The 27,180-nt window shown below is 33.3% G+C and overlaps 1 protein-coding gene and 1 long non-coding RNA gene across 2 annotated transcripts; one reads left to right on the top strand and one right to left on the bottom strand.

The window, feature by feature from the left end:
• Positions 1 to 18,102: 18,102 nt before the first annotated feature.
• On the bottom strand, positions 18,103 to 18,455 carry LOC133195520 (uncharacterized). Its single transcript, XR_009722216.1, has 2 exons — positions 18,416 to 18,455; positions 18,103 to 18,237 (listed from the first exon to the last, which is right to left on the bottom strand). It is a non-coding gene; the product is annotated as an uncharacterized LOC133195520 (long non-coding RNA).
• Positions 18,456 to 20,397: 1,942 nt separating this feature from the next.
• On the top strand, positions 20,398 to 27,036 carry LOC133194450 (complement C1q-like protein 4). Its single transcript, XM_061330406.1, has 2 exons — positions 20,398 to 20,422; positions 26,633 to 27,036. Exons 1-2 carry the CDS (start codon positions 20,398 to 20,400, stop codon positions 27,034 to 27,036), a joined length of 429 nt encoding a protein of 142 aa, XP_061186390.1.
• Positions 27,037 to 27,180: the final 144 nt, after the last annotated feature.

The raw sequence follows: 27,180 nt of genomic DNA, 5'->3' as shown, positions 1-27,180 counted from the left end.
CATATTTCATTTTCTGTCAGAAGTTGTGAAAACGATCTTGCACTAACCTTCCTCATGTTTAGGTTCTCTGTGATTTCTGTGAATTGAATAACAGGACAAACCTACAGGATTTTATATAAGAATTATATTCTAATATACCTGGTCCTAGGACCATGAAACAGACTTAGTCTCAAGTCAAAATTTTAATCACCTTTAAGGGGGCCGACAGGGTTTTCATTGCGCGATACTTTGCGCAGCATAGTAAAATAAAGCGTAATTATTTACTCTTTTAAAGCAAATATTTTCAGATGATTTATAAAAATTAACAAAATTAGGAAATCTCAGGTAAAAAAAAAATTTAATTACGTTTTTAAATAACTGATTTTTAAACGGTTTTTCAAATAATGGGTACATAGACGTCGTAATTATGTGTTTTGACGTTATGAATAACCAAAGTTCTTTAAGAGGGATCATTAATTATGTCATAAAATAAAAAGTATAAAAGTATATAATTGAAATTTTAAACATAGGAAATTGAGAATCTCATAATCAGTTTTATTATTTTTTTTATATAAATCTGTGGTATTGTCCTGTTTTGTAGAAATCCATAAAAGCAGGAAAATATCATGAATTTTGACATTTTGAGATGCCATCTCTGGAAACCAGACGGTAGAATTTTGTGTTTCTTGCATAAAATGTACAATATAGTATTACTCATTAAATAATATAATTTTTGCAAAAAGTCTACAGTAGCATTTGTATAATTTGCTCCGAAGTGCAAAAAATAGTATTTTCCTATATAATCCTATAGTAAATGTTCCTGTATTTTGAGATGGTCCCTAAAAATAACCAGACGGTAGATTTTCACTAAGCTTGGCATGTATACTGAAGTCAATGTAAAGTACATATGGCATAAAATTAAAGAGTTTCTCTATAGTAGTTTTCACACAATAAAACCCCAGTCGGCTCCTTTAAAATGTTTATTTCTTGTGTACTAAAACTCTCAATTTGCAGACAACAACAGTTTGTTGATGCAGTGTTGAAAAGCATCCCTATATCATATTTTGTCTTAAGCTTAAGATGTTTCATGATTCCGGGGTCTGTTTTCATGTACTAGTATTATATCACATACTAGCTTTATGCTTCTTTCTCACATTGAATATTTGCTCCTCCTGTCCTCTGGGGATCTTTTTGTCCACCACCGCCCTACCATGAAACGATGACACCACCTTTTATTAAGTATTCTAACTGACTTCTGCGCTTCAAACATCCTGGGTCAAACTCATCAGCTGTGTCAGTTCAAAAATTCTTTTCTCAAATCACTAACTTAATAAGATGCGTCATTAAATTAGAGTTAAACAAATTTTTGCATTTTTTAAAGACGTACATCTTAATTCTCTTACGTATATGTTGAATATGGCTGCAACAGCCCAAATTGATTATAAGTTCAGTAATTTTATAAATTTTCAGTTGTCGATGTTTATTTGTTTAGATTGTTCTCTTTTTTTTGTTTGTGTGCAAGATCCAAACAGATTGATGTTGTTTTAAATGCTATGTGTTGGCTCTAATTTTAGGGAAACCCTTTGAATTTATACAACTGACAGAAAAATATTTAAGAATTGAGGGATTCTTATGACATCTTGAAAAAAATATCATTGTAATTATGATAACATTACTGTTTAGGGGATTAATTTCACGGGTTGTAATTTTCACTTTTTTCTCTCCCCTGAAACGATCGCGGGTTCTTGAATTCGCAGAATTGGTATATAATAAAAGTTACCTCCCTTGTCTATGTATGTTTAAACCATAGCAAAGCTAGAACGACATTAATCAGCATCGTGTATTCACTTCACGAACCAGGGTAGGTTTATATAAAAAAGTTAGAATTAATAATTGATTGACGACTAATTAAAACAAGTGCAGTTAATAAAAGTTCTACTACAGTGTATCTTTCCTTTATGCTATTACATGAATGCATGTACACCCCAAGATCTTTCCGAAGGTATAATACATCGCGGCGAAAAACTACTGGACGGTAAGAAATGTGTTAAGTAAGTCGACGAAATAATGTAATTCCACATCTTCAGCAAGTTCGATAGTTATTTGAATGTTTTATAAAAACCAAAATGTCGATTAAAACTAATACGCATAATAATGCAGGTATCAAATGCACGTGGTAACATAGTTACACAAGGATAATCAAAACCCTTGACCCATGTCTTTTGATAGAAGAAACATGTTACGTTGGTTATTTAAACAGTTTTTTTTTTAACAAATACAGGTTATTATCTGCTGATCTAAATTAAAGTAAAGCGTGATAATTAAAATAATTGAATGACAAGTACGACTAGTAATTACTGAAATGACCATCTACTGCACGTTTATATACCTAGCGTAATTTATTCTCAAATTTCCAAATATAGCATGGAGGTTATTGAAAACTTATTCACTGTTTCTTGAATTCATAGATTTATCATCACCTTGAATATAGCGAATATTAACACCGTGAGTTATTTTCCACCTATACAGTACTCTTCTAAAGTCAGCACATTCATAATTCAATAACAGAACTTGGCTTTTTATTATTTATTTTTTACAGTTTATATCACAGTAATCATTAATCGTGTTGCAATGAATCTAAATGACATTGAATAATTTTACAACCGTCGAAATGATCCAAAACTGCCGAACTATCACAATCAAATACGAATCGAAATAATATCTTTATCAAATATATCATTTGCGGGGCCTTAATGTTTTACTTAAAATATCAAAACCCGATTTTGGGACTCACAGGCATTTATTGTTTGTTGCCCTTTTGTTTTGGAAGCTCTCTTTATTGTCTTTAACTTAACTTTTCATGCTTGGAGTACAATCCATGATGTCTGGAAAGTTTCTTTATCTCTCTTTTCTCATCATTCTATGTGAGGGCAAGTTACGTTACTTTTTTAAGGCTATATTTAGACGCTGTTTAAAGATACATGTTAAGTAATGGTTTTGTTACTTTTTATGTATACAGCTTCTGCTGACTTCTTTAGTTACTTAAGCATGAAACATTCTATCTTGTGCAGTGTTATAAGAAATGCACGCACATTTATGTAATTATATTTTTTAAATTTATTTTTATTTAGGCCATTTATTCAGTCAGCGTTTTTGTTTAAAGTGATCAATCAATTTTTGTTAAGAAATTGTGTAATCTTAACACTTTCTTTTTATTTATCAGACCATTCACGGTAGCTCAGTCGGTAGAGCGCTCGCTCCGTGATCGGGAGGTCGTGAGGTCGAATTTCGGCGGTGACTGACATAAGTCGATAAAAACGGGTAGCAATTGTTGCTTCGCCATGCGCTCGGCACTCTAAAGTGAAAGTCGCGGGTCTTTCGGGTGAGACCTTAAAAACCCTAGGCCCCGTGTCACGGCAGGCGTTGGCACGATAACGATCCCTCACTGCTCAATGGTCCTGGGTACCGAGTAAATTTTTTTTTTTTTTTTAATTTTTTTATTTATTTTTAAAGATATTTCGATGTTTTACTTACTTAAAAAGCATCTGCCAATGATATCAAAAAGCTTGGACTTTAATTCATCGTGGAGAATGGCTGTATATAAAGCTGAAAAGTTGTAAGTTTTTATGTTGTTGATTTTGGTAAAGTTTTGTGATTTCAAATTTTCCAAAAGTTCTTTGAAATTTTTAAGTATAAACATCTGATTTTCATCACTTCTCGAATATATTGTTGCCCAATACTTCTGAAGTTTCTCCTTCACTCCGTCCCATTCGAAAATTTTTCACTCATATAGAGACGTCACAATATACCGGTGAAGGGCTTCAAATTTAGACTAGGCACTCAGGTCCATCGAACAGTGATAATTCTTTATCGTTCCAAAGTCTGCCTTGACACGGGACCTTAGTTTTTATGGTCTCATCCGAAAGACCCATGACTTTCACTTCTAATGCCCGACATTTGGCGAAGAAACAATCAAAACCTATGTTTTACGTCTTAGGTTTGACGCAGCGGCGAACGAAAATTGATATCCGGGCGAGAGAGAGAGAGAGAGAGAGAGAGATTTACTATATAAAATACGTAACCATTACCATGCATGATAATTTTTTCCTTATATAGGTTATATCATACAGAAATACAGTTCTCTCAAAGTATTTATGGGATGTCAAGAAATATCGGTTTACGTGGTACCTCCGGTCTTATAAATAAAGATATTGCTAAGAGGAGCAGAATTTTATTCATGAAGAATAATGACATATATTTAGGGTATTGCTAAATGGCCACTTCAAGGCTCTTTTTTATAGTCCAAAATCTAAGAAAGATGAATGTATAAGTGCATGCTGTACGGGGTTGACTTTATGGCTTGATCAACTTTCTCTTTAGATTTTTTTCATCTCAACTGAGCCAAACCGGTAAGCTTTTCTGCATGATCAACATCTGTCGTACGTCCGTGTGTCGTCTCTAAACTTTTCACATGTTTGGCTTCTTCTCCAGAACCAGAGGGCCAACGTCAACTAACTTGTCAAAAACATCTTTGGGTAATTAAGATTCAAGATTTTTTTTCAGATGAAGATATTTTTGAAAAAAATATGGAAAATAGTCTAGAGCATTTAATCTTTTTTTTCCCTCAAGAAACACTGGTGAAGAAAATTCTAACCTTATATGAGTGTACAAACATAGTTAAGGGGCGTAAGGTAGACCCAAATTAACCAATCTCCATTGGAATGTATTAGAAAAAGAACTCAAAATCTTCAAAAAGTAGCTGGGCTATGATTAATCATATAAATATGTAAGCATCCTGTGAAAGTGCAAAAGTCAGGTTTGTTCAAATCATGGCCCCAGTGTGTAAGGTAGGTCCAATAAAAAGTGTATGTAGGTAAACGTAATTTTACATAGAGATATAAAAAAAAAATTTGAAAAGCTTTCCTAGAACAGCAGAGATGACATAATTAATGGTAGTCATTATAATTTACAAGCACCTTCAGGTGTTTCAGATTCAAGTTTGTTTTTCTTTCCATCAAATCGTTACCCCTGAAGTAAGGGTGGGATTCAAATAGGGATTCAAAATTTTACATGAGAATATAATTATGATTTTATATATATATATATATATATATATATATATATATATATATATATATATATATATATATATATATATATATATATATATATATATATATATATATATATATCCAAAAATGAAAAGAAATACCACAGTGTCCGGTAATTAATATGAAAATAAAAAATAACAAGGCAACAATGTTAGTAATACGTAACCGCTTTCATTACTTCTTCAGACATTTTACATTCCAAAACAATTCAAATATGTGATGTTATAACGCTACCTGATGATAACGTCAACCACAATGCAATGACGTCACAATGCTTATAGAGGAAACAATTCTAGAGTGTAAGTAAAATTACGCAATTCATTAATAGCGTAATAAATGATAAAGTCATGAAACAGTCTATATTAAATTATTTAAGGACGGTTTAAAAATCTTGATGAAATGTTTTTCTTTTTCCCGTCTTTCTAAAAGATTTTCTGTTTTGAGTTTATAAATGGGATAAACTGAGAATTGTCCCAGCCCACAAACAGCAAGATGTTCACTGAGTTTTATTTTTCTGTACTCGGGTTGGTTGATATGTTGTCTATGTATGCGTATACGAGTGCGTAGTGTGGTCCCAGTTTCTCCTATGTATAATTGTCCGAATCCAGCGCATGTTATACAATAAATAACGTTTTTAGATGCACAGGTGATGTCTGCATTGACAGTAAATTCTTTATTTCCGAGCGTAAAAGTACTTCCCTCTTTAATATACTGGCAGGTTCCACAACGTGAATCAGAGCATTTATTGACCATATATGAATTCCGTTGGTGAAATGTAGATTTACACAATATTCTTCGGAGGTTTTAAGGTTGTCTTTTACTGTTGATGAATTTATATTTTTCCAGGACTTTGGACATTGTCTCATCAGTCTGTAGAATGTTGTTGAGGTGGCGCACTGTAGGGGTAATATTCCTGTTCTTTGGTTGTATGTAGTAACAAGCGGTAATATTGCGGAATCTGATGTGTCACTTTTTGAAGAATTAATAAGTTTTTCTCTGTCGATTTCTATAGCCTTTTTGATTCCGTCCTCAATGATTCCAAGAGGATAGCATTGTTCAAGCAGATATTTTTTTAATTCATTCAGACGTTCATTTCTTCTTTTCTTGTCGCTAACAATAGTGCAGATTTTTCTAGCTAAATTGTAAGGGATCGAACGTTTTTTATGGCTTGGATGACAGGAACTGAAATGGAGATATTGATGGGTGTCTGTTGGTTTGTAGTATATGTCTGTCGATAAACATTCTCCATGTTTTGTTATAAGGAAGTCCAAAAATGGAATGCTATGTAAACTTTCGTCCATTTTAAATTTGATGTCAGGATCTAGATCGTTCATAATATCTAGATAAACTGCTAAATTCGCATCGCTGTCATTCCAAATGAAAAAAAACAATCGTCAAGGTATCTTTTCCAATTGTTCTTTATATTTTCTGAAGTCTGTTGATCAATGTACTGAGTAGTTTTTTCATACATCCTCTCCCCGAGATATCCTAGTGTAAGGGTGGCATAAGTAGGGGCCATCTTTGTACCCATTGCCAATCCTTTCTTTTGTGCATAATGTTAATCGTTAAAAGAGAAAGTATTATTTTTCAATACTATTTTACTAGCCTCTAAGATGAAGTCTTTGCTGAAACGCCCATTAATTTTTTGTGGATATTTATCAATCCAGTTCTCGAGCGCCTTGACACCAAGAGAAGTTGTAATATTAGTGTACAAATTAGTAACATCCATTGTGACTAGCGTGGCATCATGACCAACTTTTTCAGGAAGATGTTTCAGAAAATCTAGATCATCCCGAACATAACTTTTTACTTCTAAACATAAAGATTTCAGTAATATGTCCATAAGATGACCCAGCCTTTGTGTTGGAGCTTTTGGTCCACCCACGATAGGTCTAAATGTAAGATCATCTGGATCGCTACATGTAATGTATGCAGAGTTTTGTATTTTGATCGCTTCCTTAATTATTTAGATTTGTGTATCTTAGGATGTCCATAAAGGCACTTTCTCTTAAATCAAAATAAGTTAAAAAGTCCTCTTCTTTGGCTGTTAAGAAGGAAGTTGTATTGTGGTTTTTTATTCAGTTTTTGATTTTTCGCATTGTCTTTTTATCACTGTTCTCAGATATTTCATCGTAAAACTCGTTGTTATTGAGCATATGTATTTTTGTTTTGTAAAATTCTGCGTTCATAACTACTACTGCTCCACTTTTGTCTGCTTCTTTGATTGCGATTGAACTATCCTTTGTCAATGACTGAACAGCCTTTTCTTGTATAATTTTTTTCATTATTTAGAGGTACATTTTGCAGAGTATTACAAACGGTGTCAAGGAGACTGTTCCTTCCTTTCTTTGGATTAAAATTTGATTTGTTCCTAACAAGATCACTTTCAGACGTGTTTCGTCGTCGTCATTACCATGAAAATACTCTGCTTGTCTTAATTTTCTTGTATATTCCTTGATATCCTTAGATAATTCCTGAAGATTAGAGTGACTTGGTGTTGGTGTAAATTTTAATCCTTTTGACAGTAATTTTATTTCAGCCGCGTTTAATGGCCTGCTTGACAGGTTTATCACTTTTGGGTCTATAGTTCCCATTTTTTCCTCTGTCCTTGTAGATATTGGTATTGCTGAAATCTTTGTCGTGGGCTGTGTTTGCCTCCTCCCAAAAAGTAATATGAAGATTTCTTTCCAATGTAAGTTGTACCATTTCTTCTGAATAAGTTTCCAGAAGGATTGAAGAACTTTATAGGTCCCTGTCCAGGATTTCTGTTTCTAAATAATTGTTTTTCTGTTGAGTTTTTCAACCCAAGAATTTCATATTATTCTTAACAATATACACCCGTCTATTAAATTTACGGTGGAAAAAAGCGGATTGGAACTACCTTTTTTAGATATCCTTATAATTAAGGAGGGTAGTAAAATCATAACAGATTTATGCTACAAGAATACGGATTCCCACAAATACCATGTATTTAATTCCTGCCATCCTTCACATGTAAAACGTAACATACCTTTTAATATGGCAAGACGTGTTTGTACCATTGTCATAGATGAAACCAGAAGAAATAGCCGTCTACAGGAATTGAAAACGTCTTTACTTAGACAAAAATATCTCAATGATCTAATAGACGTCGCTATTGAAAGGGCCAAGTCTATACAAACTACAGATCCCCGGAGTTCTACTAGACCAGGGACCCAGGAAAACAATAAAGAAATCCCGCTTGTCGTTACACATAACCCCCGGAACCTTCATATGTATAATTCCGTAAAACAGTGTTTCCCCATTCTACAACAATCCCAAAATCTAAAGGAATTAATTGACCTGAAGAGCATTATCTATAGCCGGCGCCAACCCCCAAACCTGAGGAAACTCCTTACAAGAGCCAAATTTTCGTCAAATGAAGACATTCGCACAGTGGCCAAATGTATGGAACCCCTATGTGGAACCTGTCCTTATTTAAAAACAGGAGAGACGTTTACTTTTAAATGTGGTAAAACATTTACCGTTAATGCGAATATGTCATGCAAATCTAAAAATTTAATATACTGTATGACTTGTACTTCATGCGGGGAAAACTACATTGGACAGACCGGTAACAAACTAGCTGACCGTGTAAGAGTCCATAAACAACAAATACGGGACCCTTCTGTCAGGAATACGCCATGCAGTGAACATTTTAATTCATATGCGAATGGAAACTTTATAATATTTCCATTTTATAAAGTCCTACAAAATAATAAACATTACGGAGAGCCAAGGAAGATTACTTTGTAAAATTATTTTAAACCTAAAATGTAAATTGAACATTATAGCTTAAAATTATAGCTTAAAATGAATCTCAAACACCTGAAGGTGCTTGTAAATTATAATGACTACCATTACTTATGTCATCTCTGCTGTTCTAGGAAAGCTTTTCAAATTTTTTTTTTATATCTCTATGTAAAATTACGTTTACCTACATACACTTTTTATTGGACCTACCTTACACACTGGGGCCATGATTTGAACAAACCTGACTTTTGCACTTTCACAGGATGCTTACATATTTATATGATTAATCATAGCCCAGCTTTTTGAAGATTTTGAGTTCTTTTTCTAATACATTCCAATGGAGATTGGTTAATTTGGATCTACCTTACGCCCCTTAACTATGTTTGTACACTCATATAAGGTTAGAATTTTCTTCACCAGTGTTTCTTGAGGGGGAAAAAAAATTAAATGCTCTAGACTATTTTCCATATTTTTTTCAAAAATATCTTCATCTGAAAAAAAAATCTTGAATCTTAATTACCCAAAGATGTTTTTGACAAGTTAGTTGACGTTGGCCCTCTGGTTCTGGAGAAGAAGCCAAACATGTGAAAAGTTTAGAGACGACACACGGACGTACGACAGATGTTGATCATGCAGAAAAGCTTACCGGTTTGGCTCAGTTGAGATGAAAAAAATCTAAAGAGAAAGTTGATCAAGCCATAAAGTCAACCCCGTACAGCATGCACTTATACATTCATCTTTCTTAGATTTTGGACTATAAAAAAGAGCCTTGAAGTGGCCATTTAGCAATACCCTAAATATATGTCATTATTCTTCATGAATAAAATTCTGCTCCTCTTAGCAATATCTTTATTTATAAGACCGGAGGTACCACGTAAACCGATATTTCTTGACATCCCATAAATACTTTGAGAGAACTGTATTTCTGTATGATATAACCTATATAAGGAAAAAATTATCATGCATGGTAATGGTTACGTATTTTATATAGTAAATCTCTCTCTCTCTCTCTCTCTCTCTCTCTCTCTCTCTCTCTCGCCCGGATATCAATTTTCGTTCGCCGCTGCGTCAAACCTAAGACGTAAAACATAGGTATTGATTGTTCCTTCGGCAGATGTTGGGCATTAGAAGTGAAAGTCATGGGTTTTTCGGATGAGATCATAAAAACTAAGGTCCCGTGTCAAGGCAGACTTTGGAACGATAAAGAATTATCACTGTTCGATGGACCTGAGTGCCTAGTCTAAATTTGAAGCCCTTCCCCTTTATATTGAGAACTATCTATATGAGTGAAAAATTCTCGAATGGGACGGAGTGAAGGAGAAACTTCAGAAGTATTGGGCAACAATATATTCGAGAAGTGGTGTAAATCGGATATTTATATTTAAAAATTCCAAAGAACTTTTTGGAAATTTGAAATCACAAAACTTTACCAAAATCAACAACATAAAAACGTACGACTTTTCAACTTTATATACAGCCATTCCCCACGATGAATTAAAGTCCAAGCTTTTTGATATCATTGGCAAATGCTTTTCAAGTAAGTAAAACATATCGAAATATCTTTAGAAATAGATAAAAAATAAAATAAGAAATAGTATATGTATCAATATTACTGTCACGACAATCATAGTGGTCTGTCCAGTCAGGGACAACAAGATTTTTTTTTTCATAATTTTTTTTAATTTAAAGTTTAAATCAACGTAAAATATAAAAATATATATACATCATTATTATACAACATACAATAGAACAGCAATCGCAACATCGCATCACAGTTAAGGCTGCAATAAGGAGGCGGGGCCTAATTTTTACGGGAAATGCTTACTATGACATCACACAAAAAATCGTGTTCTTCAAATTACCACAAAATGAAATGACACGCTATTTTAAACTGTTGGATAACTTTAAACTACATCAATACTTACTATTGCGTGTATTTTTGTCGTTGGTTAAATCCCACACAGCAGTATATAAACAATTCACTGATCGCAATGCACTTGTCAATGTGACGTCATATCGTAAAATTTGACGCAATTTGTATGCAGTGAGAGGCGGACCAAGTTATATTTTATACAATGAAAAATGTGTTTTGTAATTAAATAAGATATTATTTGCAGATATATAAGATGCCATTATCTTGGATGCGATGTCTATTATATGATTTTATTCATATACTTCCCGTACATTCCCTAGACAAGTGAAACTGCTGTACATTTGTATGCAGATTCATTGAAGAGTAATAGAAGGGTCGTAATAAATCGATTTATTGCAAGGGCATACACTCAATGAATACGACAAGCTTTTACACATAAACGCAAGAGGTATGAAGATATTTGAAAAGTGCTGCGAACCTGATGAAATCTTCCAAATGAATTAATTATATCTGCATTTATGTACTTGACCAGCAAAATAGTCAACATACGGTCTAAAAAATGTAGTTTTAGCAATTATGTAGTAGAATCTACATAAGTTTGCAGCACTTTTCACAAACTACAAAGAGTGTTGAATATATTTATAAATTAAACTTAGATTTTTAACTTGGTTATGCCCTTGCAATATTGGAATTTATAGATGACCTCAATACTGCAGGTATATGTGCTAAAATCACGTGACTGCCACATTACGTGACAAATCTAAATAAGAAATATAAATGTCCTCAACATGTAGTTTTCAGCCACATTACATTTGTCCGATAATAGTAAAGGTCTAAAAAGAATCGCCCATCCTAGTAAAGAATGTGTTTTCTGTCTAAAAAATTCGCCGATTTTTCCATTTGGCACCTTAACTGTACTGCGATGTAAAGTTTAAGATTTTTTTTTGTATAGCCACGCCATCCAAATGTGAACGATGGTTTTTGCGAACAAGTTCGCGTCAAGGCAATCCTTTTACGACAGACTCAGGTCAATGGGCTCTAAGAAAACTGCTGGAATTTATGTGAAAATTATCTGTTGTGAGCTAATGATACGTATGCCTTGTCAAAATTGACCTATATGGTCTTAATGGTAGACCATACAAACTACAGAACTAACCAAACGCTGTTAAATAAGATTGATTGTATGTTGTTTTACGTCCCATTCGAGAATTTTTCACTCATATAGAGACGTCATCATAAACCGGTGAAGGGCTTCAAATTTTGACATTTACTCGGTACTCAGAGCCATTGAGCAGTGAGGGACTTTATCGTGCCAACGCCTGCCGCGACACGGGGCCTCGGTTTTTAAATTCTCATCCGAAAGACCCGCAACTTCACTTTAAAGTGCCGAACGCATGGCGAAGCAACAGTTGCTACCCATTTTTATCGACTTAGGTCAGTCGCGGCCGAGATTCGACCTCACGATCACGGAGTGAGAGCTCTACCGACTGAGCTACCGTGAATGGTCTGTTAAATAAGAAGAAAGTGTTAAGAATACACAATTTCTTAATAGAAAATGTGTTGATCACTTCAAACAAAAACGCTGACTGAATAAATAGCCTAAATAAAAATAAATTTAAAAAATATAATTCCATAAATGTGCGTGTATTTCTTATAACACTGCACAAGATAGAATGTTTCATGCTTGATTAACTAACGAAGTCAGCAGAAGCTGTATACATAAAAAGTAACAAAACCATTACTTAACCTGTATCTTTAAATAGCGTCTAAATATAGCCTTAAAAAGTAACGTATGCGAAAATCTTGCCCTTACATAGAATGATGAGAAAAGAGAGATAGAGAAACTTTCCAGACATCATGGATTGTACTCCAAGCATGAAAGGTTAAGATATAAAAAAAAGGGGACTTCAGTCGCTTAAAGACAATATAGAGAGCTTCCAAAACAAAAGGGCAACAAATGATAAATGCCTGTGAGTCCCAAAATCGGGTTTTGATATATTAAGTAAAACATTAAAGCCCTGCAAATGATATACTTAATAAAGATATTATTTCGATTCGTATTTGAATGTGATAGTTCGGCAGTTTTGGATCATTTCGACGATTGTATAATTATTTAATGTCATTTAGATTCATCGCAACACGATTAATGATTACTGTGATATAAACTGTAAAAAATAAATGATAAAAAGCCAAGGTCTGCTATTGAGTTACGAATGTGCTTACTTTAGAAGAATAATGTTATCATACTTAAAATGATATTCTTTTTCAAGATGTCATAAGAACCCTCAATTATTAAAAATTTTTCTGTCAGTTGTATAAATTCAAAGGATTTCCCTAAAATTAGAGCCAGCACATAGCATTTAAAACAACATCAATCTGTTTGGATCTTGCACACAAACAAAAAAAGAGAACAATCTAAACAAATAAACATCGACAACTGAAAATTTATAAAATTACTGAACTTATAATCAATTTGGGCTGTTGCAGCCATATTAAACATATACGTAAGAGAATTAAGATGTACGTCTTTAAAAAATGCAAAAATTGGTTTAACTCTAATTTCATGAGGCATTTTATTAAGTTAGTGATTTGAGGAAAGAATTTTTGAACTGACACAGCTGATGAGTTTGACCCACCAGGATGTTTGTAGCGCAGAAGCCAGTTAGAATACATAATAAAAGGTGGTGTCATCGTTTCATGGTAGGGCGGCGGTGGACAAAAAGATCCCCAGAGGACAGGAGGAGCAAATATTCAATGTGAGAAAGAAGCATAAAGCTAGTATGTGATATAATACTAGTACACGAAAACAGGCCCCCGGGATCATGAAACATCTTAAGCTTAAGACAAAATATAATATAGGGATGCTTTTCAACACTGCATCAACAAACTGTTGTCTGCAAATTAAGAGTTTTAGTACACAAGAAATAAACATTTTAAGGGAGCCGACTGGGGTTTTATTGTGTGAAAACTACTATAGAGAAACTTTTTAATTTTATACCATATGTACCTTACATTGACTTCATTATACATGCCAAGTCTAGTGAAAATCTACCGTCTGGTTATTTTTTAGGGACCATCTCAAAATACAGGTACATTTACTATAGGATTATATAGGAAAATACTATTTGTTCGCACTTCGGAGCAAACTATACAAGTGCTACTGTAGACGTTTTGCTCAAATTATATTATTTAATGAGTAATACTATATTGTACATTTTATGCAAGAAACACAAAATTCTGCGGTCTGGTTTCCAGAGGGGCATCTCAAAATGTCAAAATTCATGATATTTTCCTGTTTTTGTGGATTTTTAGAAAACAGGAGAAATATCACAAATTTATATAAAAAATAATAAAACTGATTATGAGATTCTCAATTTCCTATGTTTAAATTTCAAGATCATCTATTTTATAATTTTATTTTGTGACATAATTAATGATCCCTCTTAAAGAACTTTGGTTATTCAGAACGTCAAAACACATAATTACGAAGTTTATCTACCCATCATTTGAAAAATCGTTTAAAATATCAGTTATTTAAAAACGTAATTAGATTTTTTTTTCACCTGAGATTTCCTAATTTTGTTAATTTTTAAAAATTATATAAAAATATTTGCTTTAAAAGAGTAAATAATTACGCTTTATTTTACTATGTTGCGCAATGTATTGCGCAATGAAAACCCCAGTCGGCCCCCTTAAAAGGGATTAAAATTTTGACTTGAGACTAAGTCTGTTTCATGGTCCTAGGACCAGGTGTATTAAAATATAATTCTTATATAAAATCCTGTAGGTTTGTCCTGTTATTCAATTCACAGAATTCACAGAGAACCTAAACATTAGGAAGGTTAGTGCAAGATCGTTTCCACAACTTCTGACAGAAAATGAAATATGTTCATGTGTTTAAGAATCACCCAATTTCCAAGATTCTTTAGGTGGTAAAAAAAGAAGAGAAGCCTTAATGAAGCTTAAAATACCCATGGATAGAACTCGGATGCATCATTTTGATTTTGTTAAGAATGCAGTTCAGTCACTGGAAATACGAAGATTCTCTCAGAGAAGCCGAGTTCCACATAATCCAGAAAACATATGTATGTTCTTGTTGTTCTTTTTTTTACTTGGGTGGTTTTGAACTACATGTATGCCATGTTTTATCACAAATTCAAAACCTCAGTGTAACAACCAAAGGAGTTACTTTAAGAAATGAATGAATTTTGATATCTTTTTTGCAATGTAACAGACATCCAATAACTACCTTTATTTTACGTTTTATGTAATTTGTTATTTTAAAATAAGGACCGATCAGTTATAAGAGAACCAGGGACTATTATTCGTTTTATCCCAATGGGGACATTATTTTGGATACATCCTCCTGTTTACATGAAAATCAGATAGAAGTTTAATATTTTATGTATAATGTATGATTATCTCAACATTGCTTTAAAAGCTTTGTCATTTCGAAGACTATATCAGCTTTTAATCTTAAAGGAATTATGTCATGCTCATCATTTAAATCTTTTGTCTTTCAAGGAAACTTTCTTTTCAAAGTTTAAGGTAAAGAAGGTTTAATACATAAAGCTACATTCAATAACTTTTGTCGGAGAATCCGCTGCCAAATTGGTTTTAAACTCAGCCTGGTGCGTTCCCATATGTTACAAACGTCATTGTCCAGAATTGACAACTATTCATTGCTATTAATGCGTCATAAAACATAGATAACATGTGTTTGAAGACTGTTGCAACTTCACAGTTTTGTAATTGGTTGACATATATTGAATGGCAACACTGGACAAACGATATGTGCATATATTATAATAATATTTATAATGTTGCATCCTAAGTTTTGTAAATGTAAAGAATTCTGTAATTACATTATGATAAATGACATTTGTTTCTGACCATTAGTTAGCATATCTTTTGTTTATGTTCTTAGAAAAATCGATTTACTAAGATATTTAGAAATATTGTTTGACAGGTGTTTTCGATTTTTATCTATATATCTTTATAAGTAAACACCGCATTGACTGATAGATCCAGGTAAATTCTGGTTGTCAAAAGGTAATGTAATTATAATGTTATTTTGTTTAATATTGTGAGTTTCTAGTCGTGTATACTTAATACTAGATTCTATCTCGTTTGCTTAATGTTTTCTCCCATTCGCTTTAATTTGTACTATAACGCCAATCGTTTTGTGTATTCTTTCTATCTTACACCGTTCCATTGACTTCGTTCTTCTTAATTAAAGTCAAAATGCATTTGTTTCATATAACTTAAAATGAAAAAGAAAACGTTCATGGAAGCTCAATCGGGAGAGCTCTCGCTCCGTGATCGGGAGGTCGTGAGTTCGTATCACCGCCACGACTGACCTAAGTCGATAAAAAAATTGGTAGCAACTGTTGCTTCGCCATACGATCGGCACTTTGAAGTGAAAGTCGCTGGTGACCTTAAAAACCGAGAACCGTGTCACGACAGGCGTTTGCACGATAAAGATCCCTCACTGCTCAATGGCCCTGAGTGCCGAGTAAAGGTCAAATTTAACCGAAAAGTGCAAGGGCAAGTCAAACAATATTTGAACTGCACAATGTTTCATTGTGTCCTTAGTATCTATCCTATCGTAAAACTGATTCTCATTCAGTCAGATTTCTGAGATATTTAAGTTATTCATTGAAAACAAACACCAGTATTCAAAAATAGGGTATTTTTCATCATTTAATTGGAAGTTTTAAATTGCCTAATGAATTACAAAGAAATGAGCATCACTTTTTAAAAACTATACAGAAAAGTAAAGAATTTAAAATAAAAACCTACCTCTTGGGTTGTCGCCTTGCCCTTGCACTTTTTGATTAAAAATTGAAATCTTAACACATTCATTCTAAAAATAGTTTTTAAACGCATCATTGACCTAGCATGGGAGATAAGTCTGTGGTACTTAATAGAGTTTGTGAACCTCGCAAATTTTGAACAAATAATACCTACGAACTGTGCTGGGCTTTATTTCATTAAATCAAATCGGTATGCTTAAAAAAATTCTTGACTTTACTTTGTTTTGTATATCTTCGTTCTTTTATACGCTACACAAGACGTATTTGACACCTACTGCATTTCCTCCGATCGTCAAAAATAGGCCTAAAATTAGCCGCAACATCTATCATGTAAATCAATTGGAAAATGCCCATGGTTAAAAGATTCAATAACTTGTAGTAAACAATAGACAGCCCCTATCAATGATAAAATATTTATTCTCCCCCAGCAGACACACAGAAAAATATCTCCAACAGAACTTAGTTTGATTTGTTTTTTTACATATGTGATTATTTTAGTTATCAAACTTCAACTGTTTAGGGATTCTAGACTACGTTAAAAGTTTTAAGAACAGGAGAAAGGGATTGGGGAGCTTACTCCTGCATTTAATAACCTGTTTTCCTTTCTACAGATCTTTGAGTTATTTTTTGAGTAATTATCAATCCATGCGCAAACAAGATAATCATAGTAAAACTTTGTAATCAAGAAACATATCCTCTGTTAAAGATCAGGTGAACACAATATACATGCTGAAATTTAGATCTTGTTGGTACCCAAAAACACAGACAGGCGCGTAGCCAGAATGGAAGTGAAATGTACGCAGAGAACGGCTGGGGTCCGCTTTGGTCCAGGGCGAAGCCCTGATGAGGACCCATGGGCGAAGTCCCTGGAAGCTCATGGGTTTTACCAAATATTTCATTCAAAATCATGCCATTTCGATTTTCTTTAGAAAATACAAGACATAGTACTTAATGTTGCTTTTTAACACAGTTAAATACTTCCGTGCAAATTTATTGTACATGTAGAGGCTGAATATTTTTTAAAATGATATATTGGTAACATCTACTCTTTTTTAACTCTTAGCAACAAATATAATTAATTTCAATTATTAACAAAAATAATGTTATATTTCAAATCATATTCTAGTGGATCACAGCATTCAACGGTTGATATTTTCTCAAAGATCTTTAAAAATGTTATCAATGAGTTGTGGAAGAATTACAAATTAATAAATGTTTTATTTGGTTGTGGCAATGTTTAAATAAAACATTACAATTTTTTTTATAAAGACCTGGCAATATAAAATTTGAATTTGAATCGAAACAGTATGAGATAAAATAATTTGAAACTCAACTATTTGCTGGATGGTATTGATATTTTTTTCTCTTCTCACCAATCTCTCCCTTCCCTCCCCCCCCCCACCCCTCCCATTTTTTTTTTTAATTTGAAAACGATGTGTACACATCTGCGTATAGGCAGCTACGCGCCTGTCAGAATATATTCAAGTAAAGATATTCAAATCTTAACAGCCTTCAAACTTTAACACCATTGTACTGTTAAAAATTCAAAGTATTATTTATCTAGAAAATTTATTTAATTAAAAACAGCTTTTCAAATTCAAAGGCAGGCTGTGAAGGGATTTCTGAGCAGGTGCAAAATATTTCAAACAGTCCACAGTTCAAACAGTTCTTCTGGATGAAATCAATTCTGAAAACAAAATGAAATACCATTATGGAAAGTTCATTGGTGTTTTAAAAAAGTGATACTCAAAACAATGCATTGAGTAACATGGAAAGCATATACATGACTCTATTGTTTTTATTCTCAAAACATTTCAATAATCTTGCTAGGAATATGTATGGTTTATATCTTATATGGAGCATACCTTTTTATTTTATTGGTGGAAACACTTGCTGCCTGAATGAGTTCTTCAAATTGTTTGGGAGTAGCTACAACACAATATATATGTAATGAGTGAATAACATAATGATTACTATTGCATTGTACAAAACAAACCATGCTATACTATACTTTCTGAAATTCATAAAATAAATGGAAAAAAAAAACTTTTGATACAAAACTTTTCTGGGATATCGAAACCTATGACATTTGCAAAAGTAGAATTGGTAGCTATACTTAATTTAAGTAAAAAAAAAATAAAATCAATACTGGTATACTTAAGATAACATTTATAAAATTTATAGGGTCTTATACTCTTGTAAGTAGAGTTCACATACATTGTACACTGTGCAGTTTGACTTCACAAATACATTGTAAGTGTGACTGCATCTAAATTATACTATTTGATATCATGACGTGCTGTGCTTATATTATGTTACATGTTTGTACATGTATGCCAAAGGACAACATCATTGCATGTTTAAAAGTGTGTAACTTTCATAATGTGTGTGTTTTTGTGTATGTGTGTGTGTGTGTGGGGGGGGGGGGGTGTTACACACAAGGCACTACATTGCAGTTTGTAATAATACATCTTATTGTACATATTCACGGTTATTTTACATCGATGTAAAGAATAGTATGTCTGCATGTTAATACCTATGCACATACACACCTTAATGAACAGAAACAGACCTAAGGAGGTAGTGCGGATCGTCTCAGATTTCCCGAAATAACGTCATCATCTTCCCATCAAAAAGATAAACAAGGCCCAGGTCTCTTATTTTATCCCTATTCTCTTTAAAGATTGTCTGATTGTTGCATTTATCCACTGGATATCCCATCTGCTGTCGCCACGTTTTTAGATGTATACAACATTCCGTGTCACCGAGTGCAAGCGCTTGGCTGAAGCCGAATGCAGCCAAACGACACAAGAAAAAGAGAATTATTTCGAAGACGTGTTGTTACTATATAAGAGAAAATCACTAATGTTTATTTATTTAAACCTGAAAATACAGACATTCATTACAAATTCTCGCAATCAGCATTAAATAGCTTATTTGAGCTCTATTTCCTTATATGGATCTATCAAGGCGGAGCAACTGTCATGACGTCAAACCTCATTATGACCTCATTACCATATTATCTTCATGTGTAGCCTTAACTGTACTGCGTAAACGAAATTTAATCCCATCGAATGTTTCTGCCTTTACAGTTAAAGCTAGGAATATATTAATGCGTAATCTCGTGAAGCATCACTAGTGAAATACAGTAAAACTCGGATAAAGCGACCTTTGAATTTACTTCGCTATATCCGTAATTCGTTATATCTGTATATCGAAATCATTAAATCATATACTGTATAAGTAGATATTTTAGCGAAGATTCAATTTTAGCATTTTTAGCGAGGGTTGTATGATCGCAAAAATAAAATATCGCTAATAACTCTTACCGCATGGGGGGGGGGGGGGTACCATTATATTTCTAATTTCATAAAATCGCTAAAATTAGTTTTCGCTAAAATTATATATTGATTTTTCATAACAAATCACTTAATTTGCATCCCGCTGAAATTTCTATTTATACGGTATGACGAATTCGCAGTACATGTTCTCCTTTATGTATGAATGTTTGTTAAACAGATACGACATCATCGTTTCACCCGCTTTGCGCAGTGGTTAGAGCGTTTTCTCTAGAGTCGCGGAGTAAGGATTTGATCCTTTCGTCGCGGGTTCGAATCCCACTGGGGGACGTAGAGAACGGTCCTTCGGATGAGACCCAATAAACCGAGGTTTCGTGTCGCTGTAGATGCTGACATGAAAAAGATCCATCACTGTTCAATGGCCTTATGTACCAATTATAGGTCTAAAATTTACAGCCCTCCACCGGCAAGTGAATGCGTCTCAGTATGAGTGAAAAATTCTCGAGATGGACGTTAATAAAACAAAAAAACAAAAAACAACATTCGAGATGGAAGCTATATTGGATGAAAAAGGTGAAAATAACAAAAGTAATAGATCTCAAAACAATCAAAAACAATACAAATCTGTGAATAGGGTATAAAACACAGGCCCCTAGAAATTCCAAAGTTGGAATCAAGAGCCTTGGAGGAGCAAGAATCCCCTGTTGACAGGTCACACCAGCCGTGAGTCGTATATATGTATCACATCCGCAGTGAGTCCTATATAGTGATCGGGTAGACGGAACACTACGTAGTCAAATTCAAAATAAAAACATTGACCGAACAATTGATATAAAACACATTAGTCAAATAACAACTCAAGGATACGTTATATTTGCTAACAAGGTCATTATAACGACCATAGAATTTACGAAATGCTGACATGAAACAAGGTTGTTGAAATCCCTGTAAAATAACCTTATCTGTCAGTAGCCTGTGTAAGATTTTGAAACGTTTATTAAACTACCGTGATCGTACAGATTTTCAATGCTTTTTCTGAAATTTCATCAGAATAGACAAATACACTGGTTATAGCAAAAGTTTTTAAGATCGGTCCAAATATTTCAGAAGAGCGTAAATCTAAAACTCCAAAAGTAATAATTAAGGTGAGATCCAAAAATTACAGTCCAAATTGTAATCCAAAGAGTCAATAGATGCCTAACAAATGGTCGAAAGAGAGAAGGATAGAGTAAAAGAATAGAGTGTTAGAATGCCATTTTCCGGCAATTCAGGATATATTGTGCTCAGATGGTATTCATGGTCCTGGATATAAAAGTACTTTTCATTGGCTGACTTAACATTGGCATGCCACCCACGCTTTGTCCGTAGGTCTGTCCGTTGTCCTATGAACCCCAACATGATTCAATACGGTTATACCTTCGTAGATAATATTTATGGACTCAGTCTCCTTCTCTGCACTACAGGAGTTCTAGCCCTAGGCTCTTTTACTTATCTGCTTCAAAGTTCCCAATTTCATTACTCTTAATCAAGAATCTTAATAGTAACTTAACATTTCCGTTCAAAATTTTCGCTGTCAAACTCAATTTCTGGGGGTACTACATACTGAGTTTGTCTTAAGGTGCGTTCTCCAGAATTTTGTCGAATTTCCCACTCATTAATTCGAGCATGATGAAGGTGCCTTGCGTGAGCTTTAGTGGTGGTATTATTTAACTGATTTTTAACAACAAAGCTGTCTGATCAACAGTGCGGTAATAGGGTACCCAGCTTACCAATCCTACTATTATTTGTCAAATAAACAGGGTCAACCATTTGAAAAGTTTCTTCTTTACTCCCTTTATCGGCTTGTAATTTCTGTTTATATTTTGCTTCTTTCAAATTTCTGTAAACATTTACAAATGCCTTATGTTGCTGTTGAATTGCAATTTTGTGTTGATCACCCACCAAATACCTCCTTCTGGGTTTCAATATAGTATCTAATGGTAAAACCACATCCCTGTTATACAATAGATAAAAAGGAGAGTATTTAGTTGATTCATTGGTGTGAAATTTAATAGCAACTAGTGTTTGGTTAAGATAAAGATCCCAAGTTTGTGTGTCTTCTTGAACATTTTTAGCCATTACATCATGCAGAGTTCGGTGAAACCTTTCTACCTTCCCGTTACCCTGTGGATTGTAATAAGAAGTAGTAATGTGATAAATATTCAATTCCTTGAGTGTTTCTGCTACCGCCTTATTAACATATTCAATACCATTGTGTGTTAATAGCTGTAAAGGACACCCTTACCTTGGAAAGATCTCGTCCAAAATTATATGTACTATATATTGTCAGCGGACTTATCTGAGACACTAAATGCTTCCGGCAATCCCGAGTAAATAATGAAACGATGTACTTGTTTCCAGACAAAGTAGTCGGATATGGGCCAGATAAATCAAGCGCAATTTTTGCAAAAGGATAAGGTGGAATTTGCGTCTCATGCACCGGAGGTTGACTTTTTCTAGCACTCCTAGTCTGACAAATAACACATTGTTCTATAAAACTGATTTACTTTTTATATAGATTAGGAATGTAGTATTTTTGTCGGATAGCATCATAGGTCTTGTCTACAGCCATATGCCCTAAATTGTCAAGATATTGTTATTGTTTAAGAGTAAGTTCTTCTAACTCTGTTGGGATAAATAATCTCAATTTTGGTGACTCTGAATCCCCATCTGACAAATAATACAGCAATTCATCAATCTCTATAAATTTCTTGAGATGCTAAATATTGGCCATTGCCTATCTCGACGATGTTCTTATTTTTTCGAAAACACCTGAAGAACATCAAGCCCATATAGAGGAGATATTTCGGAGAATTCGGCAGCATGGTCTTAAATTAAAATTAAAGAAATGCAAATTTGCAAAGTTGAAAAAAAAATGATGAGTCAAGATTAAATATATGTGGATGGGGGTTTGAAAAGTATTGAATGTATGGATTTCTAAGGTGCATTAGAATCAATATGAATCCGAAGATTGATTAATTAAAACACAAAATGTCTAAAACGTCTAGAATCAGAATTAGAAATGAAAACTTAATCTGTAGAAATATGGGGTTTAGAATTTACAGTAAACATTTAAAATAAAATTGGTACCAAGTTCTGGAAAGAGGTTTTACATAATTGGGTCAAAATCAACTCTGGTAGCCAAACAATAAGCAAGTTCTTCATGAACATATATGATTTAATCAAGTTTTAAATTGAACAACTCGTCTATATTTTAAAAGTTACTTTAATTCAGTTTTTGTTTTTGTAAGTGATTTGTTTGACTTTGAAGGAAGATTGGTAAACTTTGAGTGCCTCACAAATCTAAATGTAAAAACAAATTTTGTAGAATATGTGGGATGAAAGTAGTAGTTTTAGAAAAAATGAAGTTAAGATATTGATAAAAAACGAAAACAATGGACAATTTATTCCTAATTCGCTTTATATCCTTTTTTTAACAAAAACGCAAAAGGCTGTAAAGATATTACAAATTTCTCAATAAGAAGAAAAAGGAAACAATTAAGGCACAAAAAAGGGAAAACTAATAGAATATTTTTTAGGATGCAGACTGAAACAAAATTTTAAACTTCTTTTAAAGTCACTAAACATGCAAACTTTCAATGGTTGCACTTTCAGATTTTTCACATGATTATCGTAACAAATGAATACCGCTAACCTCTAAACTCAAATTAATTGAATCACCTGCATGGTCTTTTGCAAACAAGACAAAGAAACAATTAAATTTTTATTTTCTGAATATACCTTTGGAAAAAAATATGGTGCCATATTGAAGGGTTGTTTATAAATGTCAATCATATACGGTACCAATTTTGATGCACCAGATGCGCTTTGCGACAGATTATCTCTTCAGTGATGCTCATGCCGAAAGGTTGGAAATCCAAATATTTAAATAAAAAGGAATTTGAAGAGCTGAAAAAGTTCCAAAGACTGGAGCCAAATACGTCGAAGGATCAGAGTTGTGCATGAGGGAGATAGTCCTTAATTTTGAAATAAATTTCTAAATTTTACCACAGCAATTAAATATATATCCGTATTATTAAACAAATACCGAAGTACTTAACTACTGGGCTGTAGAAACCCCCTGGTACTAACAGTCCTTCAGCAGAGGACTCGACCCAGGGGTCATAATGTAATATCATATACGGTACCAATTGTGAAATAAATTTCATTTTCAATGAAATTTTATACAACTAGATTGGTTGACTGATTTCTTTTTGTTCGATTCGAGAATAAAGTTTTTCCTTGGATTTTGAAAGAAGGCCTCCTCATCACATTTAAGTTGAACGAAATTATTTTTACTTATGATTAATCAAAACATCATAACATGCAAACAGTGTTGTGTTTCTTTTCTGTTGTAAATCTAAAGAAATTGTTATTCTGTGTTCAAGAAGTCAAAATAATTTGTTATTTAATGAATTATCCTCAACTTTATTTAGCAAAAAAAAAAAAAAAAAAAAAAAAAAAAATCAATAATGAAAGCTTTCTTTTTTTCAGATCTTAAGTAAAGGAAAATGCCGACTTGCAGCGTCCTGCTTTGTCTGATTTTGGTTCTCAATTGTTTTAATTTGGAGAGTCATCTTCCTGTGCAAGTGAGTATTTTATAATAGATTCATTGCTTTCTAGTTCACTATAACAAGATGAAATTATGCTATACAATAGGATTGAAGGTTCTCCAGGTTGAAGTTTAAGAAACATGTCCTTTCCCAGCAAACTGTAATTTCTACTTATTAATGTTTGCTTGGATGGTGCCTATAGAGATCACACGAACCATACTTGCTTCAGATGAAAGATTTTACTTAATTTTTTGCGTTTGATTGGAAAAGGTAACAAAATGGTAGGTATTACCATTACTTTGACCAAACGTTCGATGATGATACATTTAAACCTTCAGAAATGAAATATGAAGATAAAGAGAAGTATACAAGCTCAAAGTCTATTAGACAATATAAATCGGGAGCAGAGCAAACAGGGACCTCCAAAAACATCAGAGGTGGGATCAGGTGCAATGGAGGAGTGTGCATCCCCTGCCGAGCGGTCACACCCGCCGTGTGCTCCTTGTCATGATCGGGAAAAAACGGAAACATCCGTAGACAATTCAGTGTGTAAATAATGGCCAAACAATTTGGTATGACAAACGTCAATCAGCATTTGACTTATTGACAGGTTGTTTTGCTACCAAGGTCATTGTATCGATCATAAGATGATGACTTCAAACGAGACTGTTAATATCTTTGTTTTATCAACTTGTTTGTCAATAGCTTGCCTCGTTTTGGACGTTGTTCATACGTAGAGCATGCCCTTGTGTATCGAATCAACTGGGAGACAAACACCCCATATTCAGTTGATAAGGGTAAAATGCTACATAAGTAAGGGAAGTTGAAATATTGAAGTCATCACGTTTATCAAAAAGCTTTGTTGTTAAGTACCATAAAAGTTTTTTTTTCTAGTAAAATATCCAAATATGAAACAGATGTGACAGACTCTGTGGTATCTTTTATTTCCAGCTCACTGGGATATATCGAGTCGACATATGAATAAACGTAGCTATTGTTAATTGATAATACGTCATCGATGTATCTAAATGTCGGATTGAAGGCCACAGTGTTTTCTTCTCATGCAGAAGTGTTTGAATAAATTCTGCTTCATATGAATACAAAAAAAGGTCTGCAAATAAGAGGGCCCAATTGGTACCCACTGGAATTCCAACAGATTGTTGAAAGACCTGATCTCCAAAAACCACATAGATATTGTCAATCAGAAACTCAAGCATGTTTTTCATACCAACTTCAGAGTACTTGTACTTGAAAATATCGTCAGACCTGTTAAATATTGCTCATCTATAAATTGATTTGAAAATAATTTGAAAATATAAACACTAACAAACTGTAACAAAAACTACTAAAATAATCTATAATTTGTTATAAAAAAACAACTTTGATCTAAAAGTTATTCACCATTGCAAATAAAAGTTTTTCCTTTAGTAAATCAATGTATTTTTACTATGAATTTCAAATTGTTATATTTTATTTTCTCCACGTTCTCCATGCATTTTTTTATATCAGTAAGAAATACTTCTTGTATATTAACACGTTATTTCTAAACTTTTCTTAATTGATGTGCAATTAAAGAGGCATTAAGGCCGTAAATCAAAAAAAAAAAAAAAAAAAAATGGGATAAAATTTCTTAGCTAATCAAAGTATTAAAGTTATTTTTTGTAAATTACAGTAATCTTAGTTTACTATCATAAATTTGTTTTAGGAAACCCTTGACAAAAGTCGGGCTAGAAGGCTACCATTTCATTTGGTCCCGGCTTAGGCTGGGAACCAAGAAGACAAAGACCTTAAGAGTAGGCTTAATACCAATATTATAGGATTTGCGACTAGTTACATCAAATTTAATACTGGAGATTAATTTTTGGAAGATATTGGAATATTTATATTTTTGTTTAACAGATACTTGTAACACCCGCAATATATAACTATTAAATGATATAATCAAGAGGTTGTAATTTTTGAAAGGGAAAATGACATTCTCGATTGAATTCGAATTACATGAAATCACTAAAAATAGTTGCGAATACAAACGGTCGCATCAGACAGGCGGTCGTTTAATACAGATGCAATATAAAAAGTTATATATTTAGGGGTTCTTTCTTTATCAAACTTGCATTTATGACGTATCTATAGACACTACAAGACTAGACATGGTTGTTTGAGATAATCTTTATTTTCAACATTTTTACAGCATACAAAAAGCCATTAGGTGCATTTACTGCAAAGCTCTCCAAGGGTACAACATTAAGTGGTCACGAGGTTGTCAAGTACGATCATGTGCTAACGAATTTGGGCGGAGCTTACAATCCAAAGTCTGGAATATTCATCGCCCCCTATGACGGTCTCTACACCATATCGGGTACACTTATGAGTCAGCCATCAAATAGTGTACATTTGAGGATTATTAAGAATGGGCTAAAGATGGCTATACTATACTCTGCATGTAAGACGTATCCTCAGTCTGGACAAACACTCCATCTGCTACTCAATAAAGGGGATAGAGTCTGGATTCAGAAAGGCAGTTGGAAGATAGCAAAGCTCCACGACCACGGCTCTTATAATTTGTTTTCTGTTATTCTAATAACAGATTTCTGAATTTGAATTTGAATGATCATTTCAAATAAATTCTTCATAAGCATATTTGGATTTTTTTAAACTTTAATTCTGGAGATAACTCCCCTTTTAAACACTGAGTCAACAATACTAACTCAAAATTTTAGTTTTAGGAATTTATCGAGT

The sequence above is a fragment of the Saccostrea echinata genome, unplaced genomic scaffold (assembly GCF_033153115.1).
Source record: "Saccostrea echinata isolate AGI-Se365-2 ecotype Australia unplaced genomic scaffold, CSIRO_AGI_Sech_v1 ptg000029l, whole genome shotgun sequence".
NCBI classification, from domain to species: domain Eukaryota; kingdom Metazoa; phylum Mollusca; class Bivalvia; order Ostreida; family Ostreidae; genus Saccostrea; species Saccostrea echinata.
Note: the sequence above shows the minus strand (reverse complement) of the source record. Positions and strands in the feature narration are given on the sequence as shown.